Below are 26,516 nucleotides of genomic sequence, written 5' to 3'. Positions count from 1 at the left end.
CACCGCCTTGCCCTGCCCGGTCCTCAACCCACAGGCAGCCGTCCCACTGCAGGTGCGGCCCCGAGGACTACGAGCCCCAGCATGCACCGCGCCCGGCTCCGCGCGGCACCCTGCGCGGGGGATGCCGCGCAGCACGCTGGGTAATGTAGTCCTGGGTGAAGCGCGGGAGGGCGAGGAAGTAAAAAAAGGCGCCGGGAGCGGCTGTGGCTCCTCCGGTTTCCCCGCGGGGGAGGCGGCTGGGCGGGGCTGCGCCTGAAGGCAGGGGTCTGCCCTTGCGAGGTGCGGGGGGGGAGGCCGCACTGGCGGGGCCGGTAGGCGGCGGCACCTGGACGCGGCAGCGGCTCCACCGCCCGCCCGGCTGGGAGGAGGAGGAGGGGGGGAAGCGGAGCCGCCGCGCGCTGCCGCATGTGCCTGGAGCGGAGCCGGAGCGGGCAGCGTGAGCCATGGCGGAGCATGGCGCCCCGGCGCCCGCCATCCCCAACGGCGAGTGCGCCGCGCGCCTCCCCGGCAACAAGGTGACCGTCGTGCTGGGGGCCCAGTGGGGCGACGAAGGCAAAGGCAAGGTGGTGGACCTGCTGGCGCAGGACGCCGACATCGTCTGCAGGTGCCAGGTGAGAAGGCAACCGGGGCGCGGGGGAGGCCGCGGATGTCACCTTGAGGCGGGCGGCCCCACCGCCCCGCCGCGCGGTTCTGCGTGGGGCACCCGTTCTCGTCCCCGTATACCCCCGGGCTCCCGCCTCGGCGCAGGGCAGGGCGGCCGGTGCCCGGTGAGGCGGCGGGCTGCGGCGGTGGCGGGGCAGCGAAGCCTTCCCCAACGGGGCAGGAGCCCCTGCCGGGAGCCCCGCCGCCGGGCTCTGCAGCCCTCCCGCTCCTCCTTTGTCCCCGTCCCGGCGCCGGAGGTGGGGGGGAGGAGGAAGAGGAGGAAGGCGCCCGCCTCGCAGCCGAGAGCTGGCCTCCCGCAGGAGGAACACGCCTGGGGTCGCGCCCCCTCTCAGACCCGCCGCCGCCGCGCTCTTTGTTTGGGGGCGCCGCGAAGGGGCCGCGTTCGGCGGTTCCCGCAGCATCGCTGGTGGGAGCGGGTTCTGCGGGGCCGGGAGCCCTCCCTGGCGGCGGCGTGGCCTAAGCCGCGCCGCCCGGGAGCGTGCTCGCCGCCATCCCCCCCCCCGAGGGGCAGCGCTGGCCCCGCACGAAACCAGCAGTTAGCACCGGATGCACGTGAGGGGGGTGTCCGCAGCGACTTAGTCGTGCTCACATAAAACTCGCTTTTAAAGGCTCGCCTTGTTCCCAGGTCACTGTGGTGCCGGTGGGATCCCGCCTTTCTCTTAAGAGTTCTTAGAATTTCTCTTCTCTGGGGGCCTTACTCCAGCAGAAGAGCAAAAAAAGTGAGCCTAGCCTGCAAGCACAGCACTTTTAAATGCCTGCGTTAAAACAACACAGAGCTGAGGAGATAGTTTATCTTACAGTTTGTAGTGTAGCAAATTCTGTAGAACGTAATGAACCAAACCTGTGTATGTTTTTTTCTTGAAGAGATACAGCAACATAGAATGCCTGCAGCATATGCAGACTTCATGTAGGTGTTGTTATTTTATGCTTTTATTGACTGCACAAATTAAATTTGAGCTTAAATAAATTATTTTGGGAGAGTGCACCATTTCCCTAAGAGTGCAAAGGCTGAAGCTGTGTTTTGACTGAGAACTGCACATAAAACTGATGTTTTCAAAACCAAGTCAGGTGCAGCTGACAAATCAAAAACTTGAACTTCAGAGATTTTTAATCTTGAAGTAAACAAACATATTCTTAAATAGCTGTTTACACAGATGAATTACTTTTCCCCATATATCTTGTAGGTTTTTGTGGTTTTTTTTTTCTCCTTTTTTATATAGTAAAATCTGATGTGCTGTGGCGTGGTTGCTTGGCTTTGAGGGTTATAGAACACGGTGACTCAGTTTGTCCTTTACAGCTTTGTTCTTGAGACTTGAAGGGCATCTAGGTGAACATGTTTGTTTAATACTAAGAAGTTTTGGTGGAGAGAGAGGAGAGGCAGGCAGTGAATTTTTGTGCTCACAAGTTTTAATGTCTTTGTTACTCCTTTTGAATTAGATGGGTGAAGGATCATGAAAAGGGAAAAATCATTTTATTATCTCAGGCTTGAATTTCATGGCCAGTTCTGACATTTCTAACAGCTTGTTGGTTCTGCTGAGGGGAGTTTTTTCATCCTTCTTTCTTCCCTTTCCTGTTGAAAACGAAGGCTGTGCTGGCTGGGTCTCTTCCCATGCACTGACTCTGGCACTTGAACACTTCTGTAAGTTGATTTAACTCACCAAAATGGCAGGAAACTATTTTTTGTTGTATTTAGTTTTTACAGTTTTAGTAAATAAAATGGAATATTCTTGGCTTAGAGGACCTTGATGAAAAGAGAATCTTTGGACAGGGTAAGCACAAAGAACAATTTCTCAGAACAAGAGGGGAAAATAGGAATATTCTCTTGCAGTAGTACTGAGACTGAATCATCTTCCTATGTACGCAAGCATGTTCTTGATGTTTGTGTTACTGCTGGTGATGTAGAGTATGACCCTTGAACTTTGTGTACCGCTACAAATCCAGAAAGAAAGATTGTACCACACTTAGTCTGCCCCTTGCTAATACCAGCTTTCTGTAATTGGAACTTCTCATTCTTTCGTTTGTTGTAAGATGGTTCTCTCTGTTCAGCATGCCACAGAATTGCTAGAGTGCTTCTGGATGAGATCAAACATTTCTGGTATGTTCTTCTGAAAAATTTAGTAGTATAGCCGTTTTCCTGGAGGATTTGGGAACTTGCTGTAGCAGGTCCAAGATATATTGGAAACTTGAGCTGTATTTGCAGTAAAACACTCTGGTGTGGCTTTTGTATCGCTGTCCCTGGTTCTGTGCAGCGTAAAATTGGTCCTGTCCCAGAAGTGAGAGCTATCACTTACTTTTACAGTGCCTTTAAAGGCGCTGCAAGAAGATATAGTCCAAAACCTGTGCCACAGGAAGGTCGTCTCCTAGGTAGCGAGTGTGCTTCAGTCACTTGTTTGACTAGCTGACTGTGGCATCTGGAAGGAGGTGCTTGCTTAGGTACAATTAGCTGAAGCAGTGTGTCAGGAAATAAGTTGTATTTTGGCTCTACTTCTAAGTACCACCCTCTAAAGTGTTTTATCTTAGGTTTAGAGATTGTTGAAAGGAGTCTTGTGTTCAGAGCAAGGGAATGGTATTTTCAGGAGACAGATTTGCTTTTATGACAAGTAGTATTATGGTTTCAAAAACAACTGTTTGAAGAAACTAAGCAAAAATTAAAATACACCTAGGGTCTGCATGTATGTAGCAGCTAATGCAGCTGCACTGGCAACTATGATGGTTTTGTAAGGACACCGCTTGTATAGGGGGTTCGGATGCAGTTAATATAAACACGTCTACATGGCAAGCAAAGTATGTACTTGTTCTTCCACTATTAAATTTGAATTGGTCTTCATTTACCTCGAGGAAGTATGTGGTAAAATGGTACAATTGATAAAATAAATGCATTGTGAGACTTAAACCTACATCTGGTCTTCAGTGGCATACAGAGTAAAGTCTGTTTACCTGCTGTCACATAAATCATAGTCCAGACAGTAAAATAGAGAAAGAATGGGTTTGAGATTCAGGAATAGTTGCCACCAAACCCATCATGTTTAGAAGTATGCATTGTATTTTTGTTAATTCCACAGGCAATGGAAAGTTAAACATTTCCAGTTCTGCTTAAAGGACTTCCTGTCATTGCAGAGCACAACTGAATTGGGGAATTTAATTACCAGCGTTTCGTTTCTTAGTGGATATGGGAATGGCAAATTAATGCAAGCAAATTATTCTAGATAGCTTTATGAAAGTGAACACAATACCAAAATATGCCATGTATCTCCTACATTAACACCACTTCCTCCACCCAGTCTACCAGTGTATGCAGTACAGAAAAGAATGTAATGTCTGCACTACATGATTCTGTTTTCATTTACTCATTTCATCAACACATCCTGTTCTTACTATTGGAGGTAACTGGTTTATTTACAGTATATGTCGCATGGGTGAATAAGATTTTTCAAGTCTTCAAATTATTTTTAAGCCTGCTTCCTATGCTAAAGAATCCTGTTTTCCTGCTTCTTCAGTCCTATTGTACATTGTGCTGCTACTTCAAAATACAATTGCAGCTTCTTACCAAATGGTAACTGATTACATTATGGTCTGCCTGTGACTTACCCTTACTGCCCTGCCTGCGGTGGGGTCATGCTACTCCTACTCCTGAACTGCTAATGCATGGTAATTGCTATGTGTGGATTCTTTGTACTCCCTTTTCCTCCTCCTCCCCTCAAGCAACAGTGTGAATAGTCACATCACTGCTGATTGCTTGATATGTGCCAATTATGGTGTAACAAATAGAGAAGTTTTCAGTGTGCAGATTCTTGGGGTTAAGCAGTTACCGTTGTGAGCTGATACCTATCAGACCAATGCTGCCTAATAACCTCCATATCACTAGTCTGTATATAGCCACTTTTTTTTTTTAACTGGAGTTTTCCTGTATTGCATTCACCAAGCTCACTTTGTTCTTTTGTAAATATTCTCATTTGAAAATGTGTTTTAGTCTAGAGCCTTTGCAGGCCATGCAGAAATAGGAATAATGGAATCAGTAGCTGTAGCTATTGGTACTTTTTTAGCAGCTCAGGCATTTGATACGTGGTGTCTAGCTAGAACTCTCACTCTTTTTAAAGTGCTGGTTGCACTATTGGACCTTGTTGTGGTTGGCAGCACGCCGATAATGTGCTTTGGTGAGGAAAGAGGGGTCAGTAAAATGAGTTCTTTGGCCTGCCCCATCAGTAAGTCATAGACCTGCTTTAGAGCATCATTGGCAGGTGATCTTTTGTAACAGAACAGTTGAAATCTGATTTTCCAGCTCATGAAGTTTGTGCCATTAACAGATCTTAACAGCACTGAAGAGCAAATTATGCCTAGATCTACTGGTTTCTTACTGTTTTTTCAATCTCATTACAAAGCCTTGCTATGTTTGGTTGGTTAACATGCAGGACTCTATAGCAATTTATAAAGGTTTCAAGTATGATTTTATTCCTACTGTACTATCTCACTGACATTTGTAAGATGTTCTCTGTAAATATTCTCAAAGTCCCTTTTTTTTTTTTTTATAATATCTGTTCTTAAATATTCTTGTGAAATGTAGCAAATATCTGTGGGGTTTTGTGGCCTGAAGCAATGCAGTGCTGGACCAGTCGGTGCTTTCAGCATTTTTCTTGTTCTTTATCTGCCCATCTCGCTGAATCTCTTTTATCTCTTAGGAATAGATTGGTCTGTATTCTGGACCTGGATAATGAATCCTGTTCCCTTCCTACCAATGTGTGTTGCAGCAATGTGAGGTTTAGCAAACTGGGTGAAATTAGGCCAAAAACAGTCTAAAAAGTCTGTTTGAATATTGTATTTCCTTAGGAGCTCCTTAGAGGAAGTTCTGTCAGTACAGAGAAGTATGGTTTGGGGTGTTTTGTTTTTTTTTTAGATAAAGTAAAAGTAATGTGTTCCTTTATTTATTAGGAGAAAACAGGTGAATGTATAAAGCATAATGTGGTTATTCTGTTATGTTCTGCCTCAGGCCACACTTTTGATCTCGTTCTGATGCAACAATTCTTGTACTACATGTTCAAAAATTTCTGAAGTCTAGCCAAAGTTTTAGAAACTTATTAAGTGTGTTACATGATGGCTTTTTGAGCTAGGTTTAGATCTTAACAAACATGAATGGATTGTAAAGGAAGAAAATTGCCAGCTGCTGGATTTTGTTTATACTGAAATCCAGGAGCAGGTTATACAGTAGAGTTTATTAGCTGCTAATTCATTGCAGGTGGAGGGTGCAGAAAGCAGGAAATCACAAAAGCTGGGATGTGAGAATGAATTAATTATCAAAACATTGGGGTTTTTTTTCACATCTTTAAAGGGGATGGTTTGCAATCTGAAGTTCAAAATAGATTTTTGGCAATATGTATTGAAATGAGAAGCAAATAGCCTAGTCATTGCAAGGCTGTATCTAGTTAGGGTGCATCATAGGGGTTCAAGTATGTCTCTTTGCTAAGCTGATCAACTTGCTAAAGGTGTGTTCAGCATTCCCAGACTCTGACTGAGGCAAGGAGCCTTTCTTATGATTCTTGTAAGTAATTGTAATATCCAGCTTTCTTGATGTATTTTTGACTTTTCATCTAAGAGTTAAATGAAAACGTATACAACCATATGATGCCAAAGCAACATTGACTTGCTTCTTGCCCAGCTTGGCAGTCATTTCTATAACTAGCTCAGAAGCAACAGTGGTTGCCCTGAGCTAAAAATGAATGCTGCAATGTGGTAGCAGTAAAGGTAAACTGTAGAAAAAATTATGTACACACACATCTGATGGGGGAGTTGAAAGGAGAAGATGCCTTCTTCCTCAGTGTACCATGAGATAACATCTCCTTAAACTAGACAACTAATTTCTATTCTAAAGGAAGTAACCTGAAAGACTTACTTGCTCTATCTACCCTAAGGCATCATATTTTTGAAATAGATGTCTTGATCATATCCTAAGAAAAGGCAGGGATTGTCACTGCAGACTTCTTGGGTAGATAGTTCTCTTAAATGTATATGTCAGTATTTCAGAGCTGCCTTAAATACTTCTGTATTGAGTGCCAATATAGAGAGCCATGGTAATTTCAGTCTGCTTTTTTTAATGAATCTTTTTTTCCCTGTGCACCTCCCCTGTTAGGTCAAGTTGTAGACCTTAGCAGTTATGAGAGTACTGCTGTAGGTGAGGCATCAGGGTTTGAACTGCTGTCCCAGTCCATTCAAAACAGATTTAACTGTTCTGGTTCTTATATTAATGTCTAGTCTGCCTTTGACTAATGAAGATAGGTTCTAAAAATAAAATGTGTAGTTTCAACTTATATAGATTTAAAATGGAGAAAGATATTCTGTTGTTCCTGCATCTTAGTTTCAAATGCCTCATACTTTTTTATGTGTTTCTGCAGTGATTTCTTGCACGTTCTACTTTTGTATCTGCATATGCCTCCTACTTACATGTATGCTTCTTTGGCTAGCACGCATGGCACATATATACTTCTGCTCTTCAATGCTCTTCACAGAGTTTTTAAGAAGCAGGAAATGTATGGGTTGTTTTGGTTTGTTTTCTTATGAGGAAGAGTATTTTTGCTTTCAGTTTATGGATGGGCAACTCTGCTTTCTTGTTGGGTTTTGCTGATTACCCAACTCAGTACATTAATGTTTCATATTAGACTGTGCCTTTAAAAAAAAAAGGGAAAAACTTGAAGTTTGAATCTAGGTTGACTATAAGATAAAGAATGAGGGTATTCCAGAGAACGATGGATATATTAAGTGTACATTTTTCCTGGAAGGGTCCCATGTGCCAGGAAGATGGAAGAACTGCAGATCCTTCTGCTTAAACTGGAAGGACAAGCAGTCAAGTCCTTTGCATGCTTTTCAGGTAAATCAGTGAGCTTGGCTGCAAATGCAGGAGCATGGAACTTTTCTGAGCAAACTCACCATAGGAAAAGGGTCTGGTTTGGGATTTCTCTATAAGCATTTGAGTATGGCTGTATATAATTTTCAGAGTCTTTTTGGAAGATGAGATTCCATGCTTCCTTAATTGTTGGCTTCTCTTAGCTTCTCATCAGCTCTGAACTTAGCAAGCAGGGGTATAAAACATACTGGAACTTGTAACTCCTGCTTTGATAATTTTTATGTCCTTGATAAACATTAATATTGTTTAAGTATATTCATGGTAGGCCAAATAAGTTACTCTTAAATAAATGACTTCTTAGGAAACATTCTGGTTGTACTTTCATATTTAGCAAAACCCAAAAAAACCACCCATATAGGGGTTGTTTCAACTTCAGTGTTCTGTTAGCTGAGTTTTGGTGGTGGCTGGTTAAGGACTGTATACCTGAAGTCTTACCCAATAACTTCTTTGTGGTATTTTAATTCAAGAAAATACCTTTTGGTCTAAAAAGAGCATCTCCCTTTAATACTGACAGTAAAAGTCATGATACAAAATGGTTGGTGAAGTAGTCCTCGATTAGACTTTCTGAAGACAGACATAAGTCATTACTATTATATCAAATTAACTTTATGAAATTATCAAGTCTCTGCTGTAACTCCAAAAAAGATGGGTTCTTATTTGTCCAGTGAACCAGCTCAATACATGCATGCTCCCTCTGGGGCTTTTGACTAGTAGAACAATGTAATTCCAGAAGAAAAATTGCTGTTAAGTGTTATGAATGCTCTTTTTCCATGTTTCATACATGATTTGAAAGCTGTTCTGCAGGGACAGAACATAAGCCAAAGAGCTCTTGTGCTACAGGAAGGTTCAAAGTGAGAAGACTTGTCTTGCTTTGGGGTTGTTCATACATGGTTTTGAGTTTACCAGTTTGGCTGCAGAGTAAACCTTTCTAAGAGTTACACTTCTAAAAATGGTTTTAGTCTTCAGAGCTACAAGAAAAAAAAATCAAAACACTTTAGTCAGGTACTTGCATTAATATTGCTGCTAGTTCTGTTTTGTTCTTTATGCAGAATGCTTTAGCTGGCAGTTAAGATATTTAAAAGCTATAGGATGCAGGAGAAAATAAGCCGTTTTGCTTAGATGGGGGAAGTGCTGAAATGATTACCTTAAAATCAGTATTGATGTGTTATTAGAAATGCTGTTCAGGCAGTATGTTTAAAATGCAGTCCTCTTTGATACTATTGATTAGTCTTCAGTATATTTTCCAGTGATAGTCTCAGGAACATGGATGGTACAGTATTGTGGTAACTGGTGTCTTTGTGTCATATGCATGAGTGTATTTTTTTGTGGTAAATAATGCCTTCCAGTGCTTTCACAGAGGGTTTTGGCTAGCAGGAATCACTTGTTCGATTCATTGAATTTTCAAACTTGTTTCCACTAAACTGTCAACTAGCAGATAATGACTTTTTTCCTTTGAAATTAGTATTTTCAGGCATTCAAAACTATTGCAAAAGGGTGTTTCCTAAGAATGTTTATCAAATGGCCTCCAGATGAGCAATGCTTGCAGCTGCCTTCGCTATCTTATGTCCCCTCAGTGTACATGTAACTGATTCTGTTCACATTTGCCAGGATAGGTACGTTTTAGAATAGTATCTTGTTTTGTGCATAGTACTGACCAGCCTATCTGAGTTGAATATATGGATGCAGATTCTTGGGTGTGGTGCTTACACTGAGAAGGATTTTTAGGCTACCTAATCATTAGGAAGCTGAAGAAAAATCCTTTTTTGTTTTGTTTGCTTTTTAAAAAATAGTATTTTGAGCAGTTTACCTCTCTAAAAGGGATATTTCAAACCTGGTAATTTTATAGGTAATGTTTTTTAGAATAAGGCTTCTAGAAAGCAGGTTTTGTTATCGGGATTGCTGTCATTCTAACAGTACTTGTGTGATAATTTCCCTATTAGTATGCCCCTTCCTGTCAGGTCCTGTAGACTTAGCTGTTCAACATGTTACATAGCTTGGGTATTTCAAGATTACCAGCTAGTGTTAGGGGTTATAGGCTTTTTCACACCACTAAAATTGGAATAATGCCCTTTCTAAGAGCTTAGGCATTTAGTCATCTTACAACAGCAGGTTTTGCTTAAAATATTATAGATAAGTAATAATCTTGTGCCTGATCTTACTTCACTATCCCACTTAATTACTTAAAATACTTCAAAATATCAGTATAATTAATACTGTAAGGATCATGAAAGGGTTAAAAAGGCTACTGTGTCTTAAAAGGATTTTAAATTGTTCATCCATCAAAGCATCAAATTAAGAAGTCCCCAAACTAAATCCATATCTGGAATCATAGAATGGTTTGGACTGGTACGGCCCTTAAAGATCATCTCGTTCCAACCCCCTGCCATGAGCAGGAACACCTTCCACTAGATGAGGTTGCTCCAAGCCCTGTCCAGCATGGTGTTGAACACTGCCAGGGATGGGGCAGCCACAGCTTCTTTAGGCAACCTGTGCCAGTGTCTCACCACCCTCACAGTAAAGAATTTTTTCCTAATGTCTAATTGAAATCTTTCCTCTTTCAGTTTAAAACCATTCCCCCTTGTCCTCTCCCTACCTGCCCCTGTAAAAGGTCCCTCTCCAGCCCTCTTGTAGGCCCCCTTTAGGCACTGGAAGCTGCTCTAAAGTCTTCCCCGGAGCCTTCCCCAAGCTGAACAAGCCTAGCTCTCGGCCTGCTCTCATAGGAGAGGAGGTGCTCCAGCTTCTGATTATTTTCGTGGCCCTATGGCCTTGCTCCAGCAGGTCCATGTCCTTCCCATGTTGGGACACACAGCATAGGTTCATGGTAATTATTCATTATGACTTTCACACACTGTCTCCAAATAAATGGAAAGAAATGTTTTCACTCCAGTCCAGTTGTCACCGTTTTGTACTCGACATGTAGAGGACTTTAAAAAGAAAACAAACCACAGCAAAACAATAACCAAACAACACACCCCCCCCCCCCCCCCCAATCCAAACCAACAACTCTTAAAATAAAGAGTACCAGGAAACTTTTATGGTTGAAGGTGTTATGGTTTGGTTTTTGCATCAAGGCTATGATTAATGATTTTTAAGATGCCTGACTTCATGATTTCATGAATTGTTTGAACTGATGTTGTTGAGGGGGAAAAAATAGCTGGTTTTTGTTCTCCTTTCAGTTTGAGCCAGCTCGTGTTTTACCCTGTTATCCGCACAAATATTTGGCGTCATCTGATGCCAGTTACTCCTCCAGCATTGCTGGCAGCGGTGTAGACAGCAACTGATAACCTGAAAACTGGAGACTGAGTCCAACCGTGAAACCAACCACCCTAACTTTGGTGTGTTGTCTCGAAGTCTCGAGCAACAACAGTGGGACTAGGTATTGACTACAAAGAAAAATCAAAAGGAAGGACAACAATGTATTTGTATTACTTTGTATTATGAAATTCATGCTCCTGACAGTTGAAAAGTTGGAGAAATTCAATTAGTGAGACAATTTGACATTGTAATTTTGTAAAGCTCTGGGCTGCTGAAAGGCTGATCTCGGTCACCAAAGAATCATTAGGGAGACGAGAGAGAGCTGTTCCAAATACTGGGTTGAAAGATAAGAGGAGAAAAAACAGTGCAAGTAAAGGAGACAGAACAAACTGAATGCTTTTAACTTTTTTTTTTTAGTCTACCTCAAAATACAGTGCAAAGAAGACTGATGCTTTCTGAAAATCCAACTTTGGAAACCTAAGAGTATGCTAAAACAGCAATGCTGTTCCTTGAGAGACATGCACAAAAAAGTGGTGCTGTATCTAAGCAGGGTATGATTAGGACTTCCAAAGTAGTAAGCCTCTTGATAGGGATGCTGTTACTGGTTCCTGTTGGACTTAGTTTTGGGTAGCTGCTTTGTTGCTAGATGGAGAGTCTGGTTTATGTCCTATTCTCTAACAAGGCATGTTTAGCATTTTTCCCACACACTCAGTTTTCTGTGATGAAATGAGCTCAAGTCCAGAGGCTGTGTTCTAATATAAAGAAAAACAAACAAACAAAACCCCATAACAAAAATAGTTTTGTCTTTTTGTTTGTGTGGTTGGTTGGTTTTGTTTTTAATAGTGCTCTCTCTTCTGAGTGTGCTTTATTAGAACTTAAGGGAGAAGATCATTTATATTTTTACCTAAATAGCCTTGTAATAACCTAATCTAGAGAGATATCGTAGTGTTAAATTAGCAAAAAATAAGCATTATGCATATTATATTTATTAAAAGCTTAGTCTCTGATGTAATATTAATAAGAACTGATTTTTGTTTCCTAATACTTTCTAACAATATGCTTCCAGTTCACAGTATTGGAATGCTATGGGATGCATACAGCCTTTGGTTTTCTGTTGTGTTTGTTGTCTACCTTTGTGTCCTTTGTGTTAAGAAAATTTTCGAGTAACTAACAGATACCTTTTGGCGTGATTTGCAGGATGAGAAGACATGGAATAAAAAATGTTGTGGTATTCTAGATTGTGTCTGTTGAAATGAGAAGCTCACGCAGTGTAAGAATTCTGCTGTGTGTCTTGAAAGATGTGTGCAGGGGTTTTTATGTGTACAGAAAACACTGTCTCCTCTGTGATAAATATACGCTTAAGAAAATACCATAGTTCACTATATAAACAACTATATACACAGTTGTTGTTAGGATAAAAATCAGAATTAAGTGATAAATGTTTAGGGTATTATGATTTACTATGAGGGTGATAAGGCCAGGCTGGATGGGGCTTTGAGAAACCTGGTCTAGTGGAAGGTGTCCCTGCCCATGGCAGGGGGATTGGCGCTGGATGAGCTTTACGGTTCCTTCCAACCCAAACCATGTTCTGGTTCAGTGTTGGTGGGCTTTTTAATTATTATAACTATTTTTAAAATTATAATTTTTTTTTTCCTTAATATCTGTTGAAACTGTCGGGGATAGGAGGTCTAGGGTGGAGAATGAAAAAGTTTCTTAAATTACTTTTAAGAGAGACAGTCTCGGGTTCAAAATTCTGATTCTGATGTTCTGGCAGATCTAAAGGTTTACAATACTGTAGCTGATATTGTAACATGGAGAATGCAGCAGTGAAAAAAAAATCACAAAAATATTTTTAGGAAGCACTCAAAGAAAATAGTGTCAGGGTTTGTTTTCTTTTTTTTGTTTTTGTTTGTTTTTAAAGTCCTCCACCCTCTTGTTACATCCAAATAGTGTATTCCAGACTGAGCAAAAGCATTTTTTGGTCTTGCCATGAGCTTGGCCACTCTCTCTGTGTTGGCCTAAGGTAAGGTGTTTCAGTTTTCACATGACTGGGAGAGAGCCTGTAGTTTGGGTACCGAGATCGGTACCCAAACTGCAGGTTGACTGGAGACCAGTAACGAATGGTGTCCCTCAGGGATCGGTGTTGGGACCTGTCTTGTTCAACATCTTTGTGCTGACATGGACAGTGGGATTGAGTGCACCCTCAGCAAGTTTGCCGATGACACCAAGCTGTGTGGTTCGGTTGATACGCTGGAGGGAAGGAATGCCATCCAGAGGGACCTTGATACACTTGTGAGGTGGGCTGATGCCAACCTCATGAAGTTTAACCATGACAAGTGCCAGGTCCTGCTCCTGGGTCCGAGCAATCCCAGGCACAGCTACAGGTTGGGCAGAGAAGAGATTCAGAGCAGCCCTGCGGAGAAGGACTTGGGGGTGTTGGTCAATGAGAAAATGAACATGAGCCGGCTTCAGTGTGTGCTCGCAGCCCAGAAAGCCAACCGTATGCTGGGCTGCATCAGAAGAAGCATAACCACCAGGTTGAAGGAGGTGATCCTGCCCCTTTACTCTGCTCTTGTGAGACCTCACTTGGAGTATTGTGTGCAGTTCTGGTGTTCTCAACACGCAAAGGACATGGAACTGTTGGAACAAGTCCAGAGGAGGGCCCTGAGGATGATCAGGGAGCACCTCCCGTATGAAGATAGGCTGAGAAAGTTGGGTCTGTTCATTCTGGAGAAGAAAAGACTCTGTGGAGACCTCATTGCAGCCTTCCAGTATCTGAAGGGGGCCTAAGGGATGCTGTAGAGGGACTCTTCATTAGAGACTGTAGTGATAGGATAAGGGGTAACAGGTTAAAACTTAAACAGGGGAAGTTTAGATTGGATATAAGGAGGAGGTTCTTTATTGTGAGGGTGGTGAGGCACTGGAATGGGTTGCCCAGGGAAGTTGAGAATGCCCCATCCCTGGTGGTGTTCAAGGCCAGGTTGGACAGAGCCTTGGGTGATATGGTTTAGTGTGAAGTGTCCCTGCCTATGGCAGGGGGGTTGGAACTAGATGATCTTAAGGTCCTTTCCAGCCCTAAGTGTTCTATGTTTCTATATGGTAGACTATATTTAGTTAATTGGGGAGTATGGCCAGCCTCAAAATTGCTTGTGTATGTTAATTTCCCTCTGGCAAAGCTTTATACATTTGAGCATGAACTTTGTTTAATAGTGAAAATAAATTCCACAGTTCTCCATTAATAATGTTTAAACAATTGACTCAAAGGAGTGTTACCTTGACCTAACTGATCTCTGTTTTGGTGTAGTGTGATGAGGGAGGAGGAGTGAGAAATCTGGATGGAAGGCATTGAAGTCGTCAGGAGTGAATTCATCAGTTCATACCTTGAATTATGCCCAGAAGCAATAGTTGCCTACAGCACAAAAATGTTGGCGTTATCATCTATTTCTGGAGGAGGAAGAAAAACCTAAACCAAACTCATCCTATAACCTAACAACAACAACAGCCCACCCCTTCACCCTGCCACCACTAGAACTCCAAGTAGAGGTTTCTATAATTAGAATTGTTTATCGAACCTGTGTTGTGCAATGTCAGAGCACACAACATGTGTACACTTTACTGCTAGTTCACCCTAAGTGTGCAGTGTGGACCATTCTTTTAATGTATTAGGATTCCCAACTGTGAACTATGCACTTCTGTGGTTATGGTACACTTTACCTATAAATCAGTAGCAGAATTTTGAAAACTGAATTCATGAAATGCTCTTGGTTTAATGCTCTCCTAAAATATGGTTTGAAATTAAAAATATTTCTCAAAGTTACGTGTTTTGACAGAATGACGTCCTAAGCAGGGTGGGTCTGTCTTAATGTTCTACCAGACAGCTGCTATCAACAGCACCTTTTCATGTCATAGGCATCATAATATTATAAACAACTAAGTTCTGAGATTCAAATTTGAGTCTGAAAAGAAGCATTTGGAAAGTTTGAGGTCTAAGTGTGGCCTAAAAGTATGTTCAACTGACAGTTCGCAAGTGATGTCAAGTTTCCTCGTAGGTCTCTAGCAAAATCACCTGGAGTGTAACTGCTCACAGTAAACATGCAGATGTATATATAACTAGCTTGCTTCTAGATGAACTGTGCTGTGCATGTAGTTCAAGTTTTTCAAAGGTGCCATTTTTTATTCTGTTGGACATGGGGTATTTATTAGTGAGCATGGAACCAACACACCTTGGTGTCACTCAGCAGCACAACAGAGAAGTCTTGACACCACCAAAACCCAGCAGCTATGTTGTCATGATTAAAGAGTCCGAGTCTGCATACTACGTGCTTTACTTAAGCAGACATGGCCACTGAACTTTAGGTAGCTTTACAAACCTTATGAGACTAAGAATTAAGTGTTAATCATGATCTCTGATCTCTGCAATGGACAAGTTTTCATTCTTTTTATTTGACATTTATGATGCTAGAGAACTTTTTTTTTTCCATTTTTTCCAAATGAATTTAGAAGCAAACCAGAAAATTAAATCCAGTTAATAGGGGATTTAAACTGAATAGTCATTGACTAATCTTAGTGTTGCTTATGGGTTACTCCAGTTTATTTATGCTGCAGTGGGGGACTTTGGACTAGTCTTCCCATTTGTAAATTACTACTACTTCAGTGTTGTACTTAGACTTACTTATTGAATTTTCATTTAAAGCATTTCATTGCTCATGTTTAATTTGTCTAGACTTATATTACCATCTAGTAGAAAGAAATAATTTGAAGGAACCTGATGAGGAAGAAGATAACTACCACTTTCAGCAGATTTACTTGACTGTAAATACTACCTTAGTACATAGCTATTTTTCTTCTCCAAGAAAGGTTTTGTTTAGGTTCTCAAACACTGAGTAGAAAACCAGTGTCTTCTCTAACTGGAAAAAAGCTTGTATATTTTATGTATGTGTATAACTTAGTTGTTCTAATCTTTGAATAACTTGCAGTAGCCCTGGAGTATCAGCATTGCATTTCAAAAATAGTTGTAAATAATCTGTGTGCTAATGTAGCTAGTTAACATCCTTTTTAATCAGGTATGACTGTAGAGTTGGTAGACCGCTAAATTATCTTCCTTAGTAGCTGCTGTTGAGTAGAAAGGATGGGAGGAGGAAGGTTATTCCTGAACATTTATTATTTTCTTTTAAAAATAAACTTGAAAGGCTTGCTATATTTATGCATTCAATAAGTTTCCCATGTTGTGAATTGAAAATTTGGCATTCTGTCATTAAGTTAGATCATTTGCAGTGAAAACCATCTGCATCCGGCGATCCTTACAACTTCTTCAGAGTACTGTTCACTACATGGAAAAGCTCCAAATTATATTACTAATTTATTAAATTACTAAAACTTTTGTTAGATTTCGACATTTGTTTGTTGGGTGAAGGTTTGTTAGTCTTCCCTCTGTTTCAGGAGGATGTGGAACTGGGTGTAAGTCTTCACATAAATGAAGCTGAAGTTACCAGAATTTTCACTGCTAACTTCACTGAGATTAGGCTTTTACCTGTGGTGTGTTTGTTTATATACTGGCACAAGTATTTGATATCCAGGAATATTCTTTATTTGTAATGTCAGATATATAGCTTTATGTATTGCATTCATGCTTTTGTAAGCGTTGCAGAAGTAGTGAGTAGCTGTTGAGTCCATTGCTTAAAAACAGATCTCCTGTTACAGTTATTTAGAAATATTTCAGATTTATAATTCCATAGATTAGTATTTCATGTAGTTTCTTTTTAATTCTTCTCATATAATGCCTTTCTTCAGTTTGCCTTGTGCTGAAAGAAGGCTTAGATTAGAAGGCTTTCCTTTAAGGAATCTGTGAAGCAGTTTGTTTATTTCTGGTGCAAGGTGCCTGTAAAGGATGTTCCTGTAGTTGTCACAGACAGAATCATTTTGTCTGTAGCCTTGTCTTACACAAATGACTTGGTCACAAGAGAGTGTAAAAGTACAACAACAAAAAAGTACAACAAAAGTACAACAAACAACCGGGGAAATTTGGTAACTGTTTTGTAATCTTTATTTTCGTAAGCCTCTCTTGACTCTCTTTAAGACTTGGTCACAGGTTTCTTCCTGTATTTTGCAGTTTAACACTGTCATAATACTCTCTTTGTGGTAATGAAAAAGACTAGAAATGTTAAGTGTTATTTTGGTGTAAATGGTTTTCTGTGACTTACAAAACCACAGTTGTCTTAGTTGCCTCTAGATTTAATCCTGAACACCATGTTACAGATATAAGTGACTTGTACTACTACAGACCTCTCATTGCTGAGGAGGTATAGAATGGTTATTTGCTGGTTATTAGTCATAGAAAAACACACAAAAGTCCCAACCCAAAATTCAGAATAACAAGCCTGCATGTTGTCAAACAGCTAGACTTATCTTTCCCAATAGCTGGTGGTTTGGGGGTGGTTTTTTTGTTTTTTTTTTTCTGGGACTTTTAATATTTACTCTCCATAACTAATAGGAAGCTAGTAAAACTGATGATAGCTTTTAGAAATGTTTGCTTGTTCTAGACTGTTTATGCTTCTGAGAATTTTTAGGAACATTTTAATCTTACTCCAAACTTTTGTACTTTTTATGAACCAAAATAAGGTCCAAAGTCTGTATGACAAATAATACTGATGTTGAAGTTGTTGAGTTTGACAAAACAAGTTGAGCTGATTTTCTGGGAGAAGGAGATCTGTGAAAGATCTTTTGTCAATAACAAAAGTGAAAGCTGCAGAATTGGAGCTGGAACCAGTTTATTCCATTTCTATACTGAGATGTTCTTTCATTTGTCTTTAATATCAAAAATTAACAACACTGCTTTTTTTCCTTTTTTATCTTTTTTTTTCCTTAGGGAGGCAATAATGCAGGACATACAGTTGTTGTGGATTCTGTGGAGTATGACTTTCATCTTCTGCCAAGTGGCATCATCAATCCAAAAGTCACTGCATTCATTGGTAAGTGAGGTATCTCTAAAAACAATAGACAGCACTGTAGTTACAGACTTCTTCTTGGAAGAATTACAGGATAAGGATTTTTTTTTTCTACCTCAAATTGTCATTGACCTGAACTGCTCTACTATCTTAATACTGTCTTAACTCAATTGTGAAGTTTAGATTACAGAGGTTTCTTTTTACCTGGCCTATCATTGTATACAGATACCTGCCCAGTATTAATCTTTATTCTCCCATTCCCTCTTATTTTCTCCACCAGTTATTTCTTTTATTCTCAGAATTCCTCCCTTCTGTTTTAATCTTCAGCCCTGCTACGTAACTCAAAGTACTATTTGAAGCATAGAACTTTCCTCCCTTTCCCATTAGATTGTGAAATGAATGCTCAAAAAAAGACTGCACTATGTAGTTCTTACCAAGAAGTCCTTTTGGGAGAGTTTATTAGAAGGTTGAAGGCAGTGGTAGTACTCTGTTGTCAGGATCTGTGATATGAAAAGGAGGTTTAGATTGTCTTGTCTACAAGCCTACTTACCTACCTCCCTCTCTTGGTATCCTGTTTCCTATCCTATGTGTTTTTGTGGTTTGGTTTGGTTTGGTTTTTTTTTTTGGATTACATATGTATGACCAATGTACTTAACAGTGTTGTGTAGCCCTCAAAATTTCCTTCAAAAATGAAGGTAAATATAAACCATGTCTACACAATGTTGTAACAATGCATGTGCTTGTTTGCATATCAGGTGAGTCTCTGGGTCACTGAAGGCTACGACCTATCAGCACTTCATCCTGCTTTTCTGATACCCAGAACTCCTGTCCCTTACATAGTGTACTTCTCCAAATCAGGACTTTATTGCCAAGCTCTTCCTGTTACTTCTTCCTGATTGCTCTGAACCCGTAGTCTTGTCTCTCAGCTTTGTATGTGTACCGGGAGTAATTGGTCATTGACAGTTTGCTAAATAGCATAGCAACTAAAGAGCCTCTGTCACTACTTACTTGATTAATAAACAGTCCTCGCTGAATTCTTGGGTCCACCTTGTAGTGACTGTATACTTACAGTCAGCTTTAACTTCTTACTTGCCTCTTTTCTTGTGACTTGGTAGTGGGATAGTTCTGGATCAACTTGACCTGCCTAATACTTGTACAGAAATTGAACTATTGGGCATGTAAATATATTCCCTTTGATGAAGGGGAGGTTGGCATCTGAATTACTTCTAGCTTTGAGGGCATGGCAGATGATTGTAGTAGTCTCTTTTGATGTGTTACTGTAGTATGTTTCTTTAATAGGTTATTGCTCTTAATCAGTAAAAAGAGGATGCCCATTTGCCATGTTTTGTTAGTGAACTCAGAGCTGAGTAGGAGAGACCCCATCTTTTAAAAGTACAGTAGGCAGGAGAGAGCTTTTTACAAATACTCTTGTCTGTATTTGCTGTCTCTTGGTCTTGTCTGTTTTGAAGTTTGTTGTTCTAGCTTCCTTTAGGTCTGCCTTGTTTAAAGTCTCTTTTGGAAAAAAAAATTATCTGGCTTAGGATTCCACTTAGGGAAAGGATTTATAGGTTCCCTATTATAGTTCCATTATAATAGATTATTACTATTGAGCAGGACTGTGCCATGAAGCTTATAGTCCATAGAAGAAGTCTTAAATACTGCATATTTTGGCTTTAATTCCACATGCATAAAAGCATTTTACGCAGTATGGCAGCAGTTTCAAATGGCAGGTCCCTTCATTCTTTAGCCAGATGTTGTTACGCTAATAGTTTTGGATCTACTGAGTTTGGTTTGAGTTTAAGATGGTTTAGTTTCACTATATGGAAATGCTCTTTCTTTGGTATCAGTGATGCTAGTTATTTAATTGTAAAAGCTAGTTAATTGTATAACCTATATTTTTCTAAGCAGTGTGATAGCTGTAGGAAAGCAAGCTTGGTTTTTAGATGGATTTTTCCTATGTTATTTTTGCTAGGCTGTTAACAACCCCAACTCTATATACGGAATAGTCTGTGTCTATTTACAGCAGAATAGTGCCCGAGGGGATGCTAGTGTTTATAATGATGATAGAAATGTGCTAAGCTTTTGAAAAAAACAATAGGGTTATTAAAATGAAGTACAAAGAGGGACGTTAATTTTAGATACGAGGAAGAGGAAGTTGCATTCTGGACTGTCCCACAATGCTGTTACTGTTTGTCCTGATCTAAACAGAAAGTTTGTTGAGTTTATTAAAAAGATTCAATGCAGGTAGTTAAAAATACACAGTTTAGGTTAAATCAGTCTTCTAAAATTCCTAAGAGTAAAAATTGCAATGTCTTGAAAGTTTAATAAAATACTCTGCATACAGAACCTGAAGTGTCTTTGAATTGTTTGGAATATCTTCTTTCATGCTCAACATGATTTGATAGATTTTGTTAATGGTTTTCTTCAGGAAATGGTGTCGTAATTCATTTGCCAGGACTCTTTGAAGAAGCTGAAAAAAACTTAAAGAAAGGAAAAGGTGAGAAAATTTTAAGATATTACTCTTAAAAGAGTTCATGGGCTCCTCAAAAGATTTAGGTAGAGGATGCCTCTGCAGAGATTACGTACAGTGTGTTTTTCCAGAACTCCATTCAGCTGCTGTGGAGGGACCCTTATGGGAAGACAGACAGAAGGAGTTGCTGTACAGTTTCAGAAGAGAACATGTTCTAAATATGCATTATCTGCAGACATTTTTCTTTTCTTAAAACAGTGAATTTAAGAAGTGAAACAACTTGTTAAAGTGTTGTATGAACAGTGTCACCTGTTCATAGTCGGTTTACCTCTTTACCTTAGTGTACAGTTTGATTCATATTAATGTAAACAAGTGCTGTGGTAATCACTTCTTGATTCAGAGCTTGGTTTTTAGATGCTTTCTGTCATGTCTATGGCTGTGCTTGGCAGCAGCCTACTAGAAGTAAGGTAAATCAGTAGTCTAGATGACTAAAAAACTAACAGGCTGTTAGTTGATTACTGAAATCGAGGAACTAGTAGAATAGCTAGAATTCTCTCTCAGAATAAACCTGACTTTCAGCTTTATAGGCTAATGCCAAGTTTTAATTACTGAAATGTTTGGGTTTTTTTTCCTCTGGGATGTCATTGCTCAATCTTTAAACAGATTGACTGAAGATTAAACATGAGAAGTATTTATCCTTTACACATCAGAAGACAAAAATGAACTCATTTGAACTATTTAATTTTGTCTTCTAAGGGCTAGAAGGCTGGGAAAAGAGACTAATAATTTCTGACAGAGCTCACATTGGTAAGTGTCTGTTTGTGGTTTGGTTTTTTGTTGATTTGTGTTTTTGTTAATCTGTGTTTCCTCTGGCCTTTCCCTGGCAGTAAAAGCATGACAATTTTTAGCCATCTCTTTGTATAGGTATGTACTTTCTTTGGATTAAGTCTCCATATGCTGCTTTGGTTTCTTGAAGATCCTAGAGAAAAATAATTCACCACTTGGGACCCTCCCGGGTTTATATTCTAATGACTGTTTAATCCTATTCCATAAGCATAACTTAGTCAGGAAAGCAGGTTCACTTTCCAGACTAATGATTAGAGATGCAGAGTAGTCAAGAAGCAGTTCAGAAGTTAGTTGACTGAAGGATTCATTTACCTCTCTGGTGCAGCAGCATTGCTTATAGCAACTTTTCTGCTGGGAAGCCATGTGTCTGGGCATGACTTCAAAACTAACCGGCTCCCTGTCAAGTAAATTGCTACATACTTAAGAAAGGAGAGTTTATGGGAAGGACTCTATAGGGATGGAGAGCGTAGCTGCTGCCCTCCTGCAGGGAGCTCATCACTAGTGTTGGTTCCAGCCTGTGTTCCAGAAAACTCTACAGTTAGAGCCTGGAGCCAAACCACCAACACAGAGCTCCAGAGGCTCTTCCTTTATCACTCTTAGGACATCTTTATTACATAAATTCATCCTTTAAATTAGATCTTTAGATATTGTAACTTAATAGTTAGGTAACTGTGTGTATTAGGAAATGGACTTATTGCTGGTCTGGTAGTCATCTTCTGAAGATGCAAACATTTTAGGTCTTTCTCAGCTAAAAGCTTGTAACACTGGAAAAAAGGATTTGTCATTTAAAAAAAATAATTGGAACAGCTTAGTGTGTGGACATATTATTTCAGAATAAATATGTTTTCAGTTTTGAGTAACTGCTGGGTTTTAAGTAGCTGAGAGACTGTTCCTAACTTACTAAAATCCTTCCTGGGAGTAGAATCACTGTAGGTGAATTACTTGGAAATTACTGGATTATTAGAAAGGATGTTCTGCAATGGTTAGATTGCAGTGGCAATGCTGTGAAGTTTTCATAGCTAAACAGGTCCTAAGTAAGAAGGGCCAGTAACTGACTATCACTCATAATTGTTCAACTTCTTAACATAAGTGAATTTTCAGAATGCTTCGATTTAGATAATGGTTTGGACATGTTGCCTCAATAAATATGCCTTCTCTAAAATGGGTGTTAGGTATCTGTGAAAGTCTGTAACACGAAGATCAACCAAAAATAGGGTCAAGCTTCTGGGGTTAATTTGGTGTTTTAAATTATGGGGATATGTGGAAATAAACACAAAAATGAATTGGTAAGGCAAAGATGGAATGCCATGCTTGTTCTAAAGAGACTAGAGTACTTATTAAATGTGTCTGTTTCTTGCAAGTTTTCAGTCTTTCCTGTGTAATGTGTAGACTAGTTGTTTAACTTTTGGGAGATAGTACTTAAGGAAAATAAGGTGGCTTCTGCCAACCTGCTTATATTTGACATGAGTCTTGTCATTTGTTTACAGGGTTTGGTTTTTTTTTTTCATTCATGGAAGCCAAAGAACTGGTGCAAGGCATACTTTGCATAATCTTTGTCACTAATGATATGTAATGCCTTAAAATAATTAGGGCTTGTAAAGATGACTTCTGTTTACATAACATGTTATTGGGAGCTTTTGTATTTCCAAGTGTATTTTAATTGATGTTGTCATTAAGAAATCTGTAGAATGAGTGAGAATGTGAACTTAATGATCCCACTTCAAATTCTAGAAGTGCGATGCTTTTTACTATAACCTGCTTTTTTGGGGTTTTTTTTTCAGCTGCATGTTTTCTGTCTGTTGTCCATACATTCTTTGGGGCCACTACAAAACTGAAATGACTTAGTTATTCTGTGGGAAATGTATACACAGTCTGCAAGTATTCTACCAAATAAACAATTTAAAAAAAAACCAGAACTTCAGAACTCTTTCCTGTGGAAAAAATGTAACCTGAAAAAGAGAAGAAAAAACTTTTTATTTGCATCTGCAGTGTGTGTATTTTTGTTTTCTACATTGATAAACAGGGCTAATGTTGGTTGAAGAAATCATTGCTGGTACAGTAATTTCCTTCACATGAATTTTCTACTTAAGCTGTTCTTATTTTCTTAGTATTTGATTTCCACCAAGCTGCTGATGGCATCCAAGAACAACAGAGGCAAGAACAAGCAGGAAAAAAGTAGGTAGTTTTATTTTGTCAAACATGGGATGACTTAGTACAAACATATGACTTATTACACTGGGTTTCTGTTATTGTTTGTCATAGAGTTTTAGCAGGGATCATTTATTACGCTTCTGTCCCCCAGCGTGGCTACCAAAAGATTATATCCTGAATGAAAGGGTTGTGTCTTGGGATTTTGCCTTACAAAGAAATTCCTAATTCCTTTGTAAAAATGGTTCCTGCTTCCTGATATGTTGTTTCCTGGAGGTATTTCCTTGTGTAAAAATATATTTCTGGTTATGAAGATTAAAGGGCCCCATTATCGTCTCCAAATAACTGTAAGGTCTGATATGACCAGTTTGGTATCTTGTGATGCTTCATTGTCCAGCCAGATTGGCCAGGGCTTTGAGCAATGTGGTCTAGGGGAAGGAGTCTCTGCCCATGGCAGGGGGATTTGAACTGGGTGATCTTTAAGGTCCCTTCCAACCAAAACCATCCTGTAATCCTGTGATTGTCAGAAGTGCATGTAAATGTTCACATTTTCTACTACATGCTGCTACTGACTTTCTGAAGGTTTTGAAACTTCTAGAAACTAGCACCTATGTTTCTAACTTGTGATTTCCATGTAGTATGTTAGTTCTTGGGATGGGGAAAAAGCTGGTAGAATTATCGGTGTGACATGTCTACAGCTGGAAACTCGTGTATCACTATAACCTTCTGAGATACCAGTAAACTGAATCTTTGTTGGAAATTTGTCTGTGTGGATGAAAAGCAGTTCAGTCTTCCTCGCTGAGACGTCTAAGAGGTATCATCCCTGACAGTAATCTTTAAGAGAGTATCTGATTTGGGCATATCTCGTTTCACATAGGTTGCTGTCAAGTGATAACTTGTCAGTTATTTTTCCACTGGGTCATTTTCACACTCAACTGAGTTGTACCAGCTGTCTCATTACCTGTTATTTTAGGAATTAAAGAGTAAACAGAAAGAACATACATATATATATATATATATATATATATATATATATATATGGAAGAATAGACGGTGTTTTGTTTTGTTTATTGGCCACTATGTGTAACAGCATTTCATTTTATGCCAAAGATGTATTAGCTTTAAAGAAAAAGCACCTTAGTTTTATATCAAAAATAACTCCTGTTGTTATCTTTCGAAAGTTTGGGAACTACCAAAAAAGGAATTGGTCCAGTATATTCTTCAAAAGCAGCTCGAAGTGGACTCAGAATGTGTGATCTTGTTGCTGATTTTGATGACTTTTCAGAGAGGTAATTTCTGTATTGTAATGCACAATTGTAAACACAGTTTTCGTTTTCTGGGTAGTATCCTGGATAAGCAGTTACACCTGACTGCTGTTACTTTTTTGATTAAAATTTATTCTAAAATACGAATATAATCTTATTCATAATTTTGTTAAATTATTTATATTTATTAAAATATTTTATTGTTGAAAATCGTTTTACCACCAAATAGTTGTAGATGTGTAACCAGTAAAACCTAAGGTTGGTGCGGGCTTGAGGAGGAAAACAAACAAAAAACCTTAGTGAAGCATTTTTGCCTTCCAGGTTCAAAGTGTTAGCCAATCAGTATAAAGCGATTTATCCTACCTTAGAGATAGATATTGATGGGGAATTGAAAAAGCTCAAGGTAAGCCTGCTTCTATCTGTTAAATGATACAATCACTGTGTGCAGTTACTTGATACGTAAACTTCTTGGTGACTGATATTCATGCTTGTGTGAGGAGTTAAAACATATAACATGGGAAACTGGTATGTATCAATTTTAAGGAGTCTGCTAGTTGCTTTAAAGACACTTTTCACCCTGTTTTATGCAGCATGTCAAGACTCGGTTTCAAGACAGATACTACGAACTTTTAAGTAGAAGGTTCATATAGGGAGAGTTGGTTTTGACTTCCACTTGCTTGGGAGTTCTTAGTACTTAAGTTTGGTTTACTTTAAATAATACCTATTGCACTAGAGTTGTATGTTTTTGTCAATACGTAGACCTAAAAAACAGTTAGAGTTTTGGGTGGTTTGTAATGGATTATAGTTTACCTAATACACATTAAAGAATATCTGAAGTTTGTTGTTAGGGTGGAAACATAGTATGCATTTGTAGGTTCAGGACTTTGCAATTAGCATTTGTTTTATGCTAATGCATTTGATTAAATTCTGAATGCAAAGTGTTTTATTTCATGTGGAGTGAATTGTTTGCATGAGAACTTCCGTATGTTCGTACAGGGGAAAAGGCTGTGTAACAAGTGTTTACCTGGCTTCTTAGATACAGCTACTCAGTGGCATTCTGGCATTTGACCCTAAATTCCAATAGATAACCTTCTATTTTCACTTACAAACATATCTGTGCATATATATATTTATATATACACAGGTATGTGATATATACATCACAAATTAATGCTGCTTTACGATTGTGTGCTTTAGGTTGCCAGCACTCCTTACATGCTAGTTTTTGGGGAGAAATTTCAAACGCTTGAAAATGAAATACCAAGTACAGTACAGTGTTGTGATTGTACTCAAGCTTGAATATTTCTAAAGCATTTCAAAAGTTTTAATTTTGCTTTGTTATTTTTTCTTTACTGCCCCCCTTTTTTTTCCTCCCCCCCCCCCCCCTTTTTTTTTTCTTTCTTTCCTCCTAGGAGGAGCATAAATGTGTAAATTCTTCCTCTGTTCACATGTAATGGCATATTTAGCCTTTCTTCATTTTCTTTTCAAAAGGAGTAAGAGCATTGTTATGAGGAAGCAATAGCACTTGTACTCTGGCTGGTTTTATCATAATGAAATTACACTGTGCAATTGTGTTTTATATTATTTAGGGCTTCATGGAAAAAATAAAACCAATGGTGAAGGATGGTGTTTATTTCATGTATGAGGCTTTACATGGACCACCAAAGAAGATATTAGTAGAAGGTGCAAATGCAGCACTGCTGGACATAGATTTTGGTAGGTGTAACCTTTATTGAGAAACTTGTTGCTATATACTTATGTTGTGAAAGAGAAACACTAAAAATTATTTTCTGCATAGCTGTTCTTATGACAGAAGGGGTTTATATTTTTGAAGAACAGTACTCTCTCTATGACTAGCAAATAATTAGAGGGGAATTTTTCATTCTTTCAAAAAGCTTTAGACTCTCCCAATATTAACTATTTGAATGACAGTAAAGATTGGGCGACTTTTCTTAAGTAGTATACTGTTACTTCAGTGTCTGTAAGTTTCATATGAAATAACTCACAGTTACAGTATACTACATCTATGGAAA

The 26,516-nt window shown here is 39.3% G+C and overlaps 1 protein-coding gene across 1 annotated transcript in view; it reads left to right on the top strand.

Moving 5' to 3' along the window:
• The first annotated feature begins 280 nt into the window (after positions 1–280).
• Positions 281–26,516, top strand: part of ADSS2 (adenylosuccinate synthase 2) — a 36,244-nt gene continuing 10,008 nt past the window's right edge. Inside the window, exons 1-8 of the mRNA XM_057414459.1 lie at positions 281–611; positions 17,676–17,778; positions 20,183–20,251; positions 20,981–21,031; positions 23,179–23,245; positions 24,400–24,507; positions 24,805–24,886; positions 26,073–26,199. Of these exons, the coding sequence (XP_057270442.1) occupies positions 444–611; positions 17,676–17,778; positions 20,183–20,251; positions 20,981–21,031; positions 23,179–23,245; positions 24,400–24,507; positions 24,805–24,886; positions 26,073–26,199 (775 nt within the window). The 5' untranslated portion in view covers positions 281–443. The remainder of the gene's footprint in view (positions 612–17,675; positions 17,779–20,182; positions 20,252–20,980; positions 21,032–23,178; positions 23,246–24,399; positions 24,508–24,804; positions 24,887–26,072; positions 26,200–26,516) is intronic.

Source organism: Pezoporus wallicus, unplaced genomic scaffold (assembly GCF_028554395.1).
Source record: "Pezoporus wallicus isolate ANWC-B61680 ecotype Strahan unplaced genomic scaffold, APGP_CSIRO_Pwel_v1 contig_8042, whole genome shotgun sequence".
In the NCBI taxonomy this organism is placed as follows: Eukaryota; Metazoa; Chordata; class Aves; order Psittaciformes; family Psittacidae; genus Pezoporus; species Pezoporus wallicus.
This window is presented reverse-complemented; position numbering and strand designations above follow the sequence as displayed.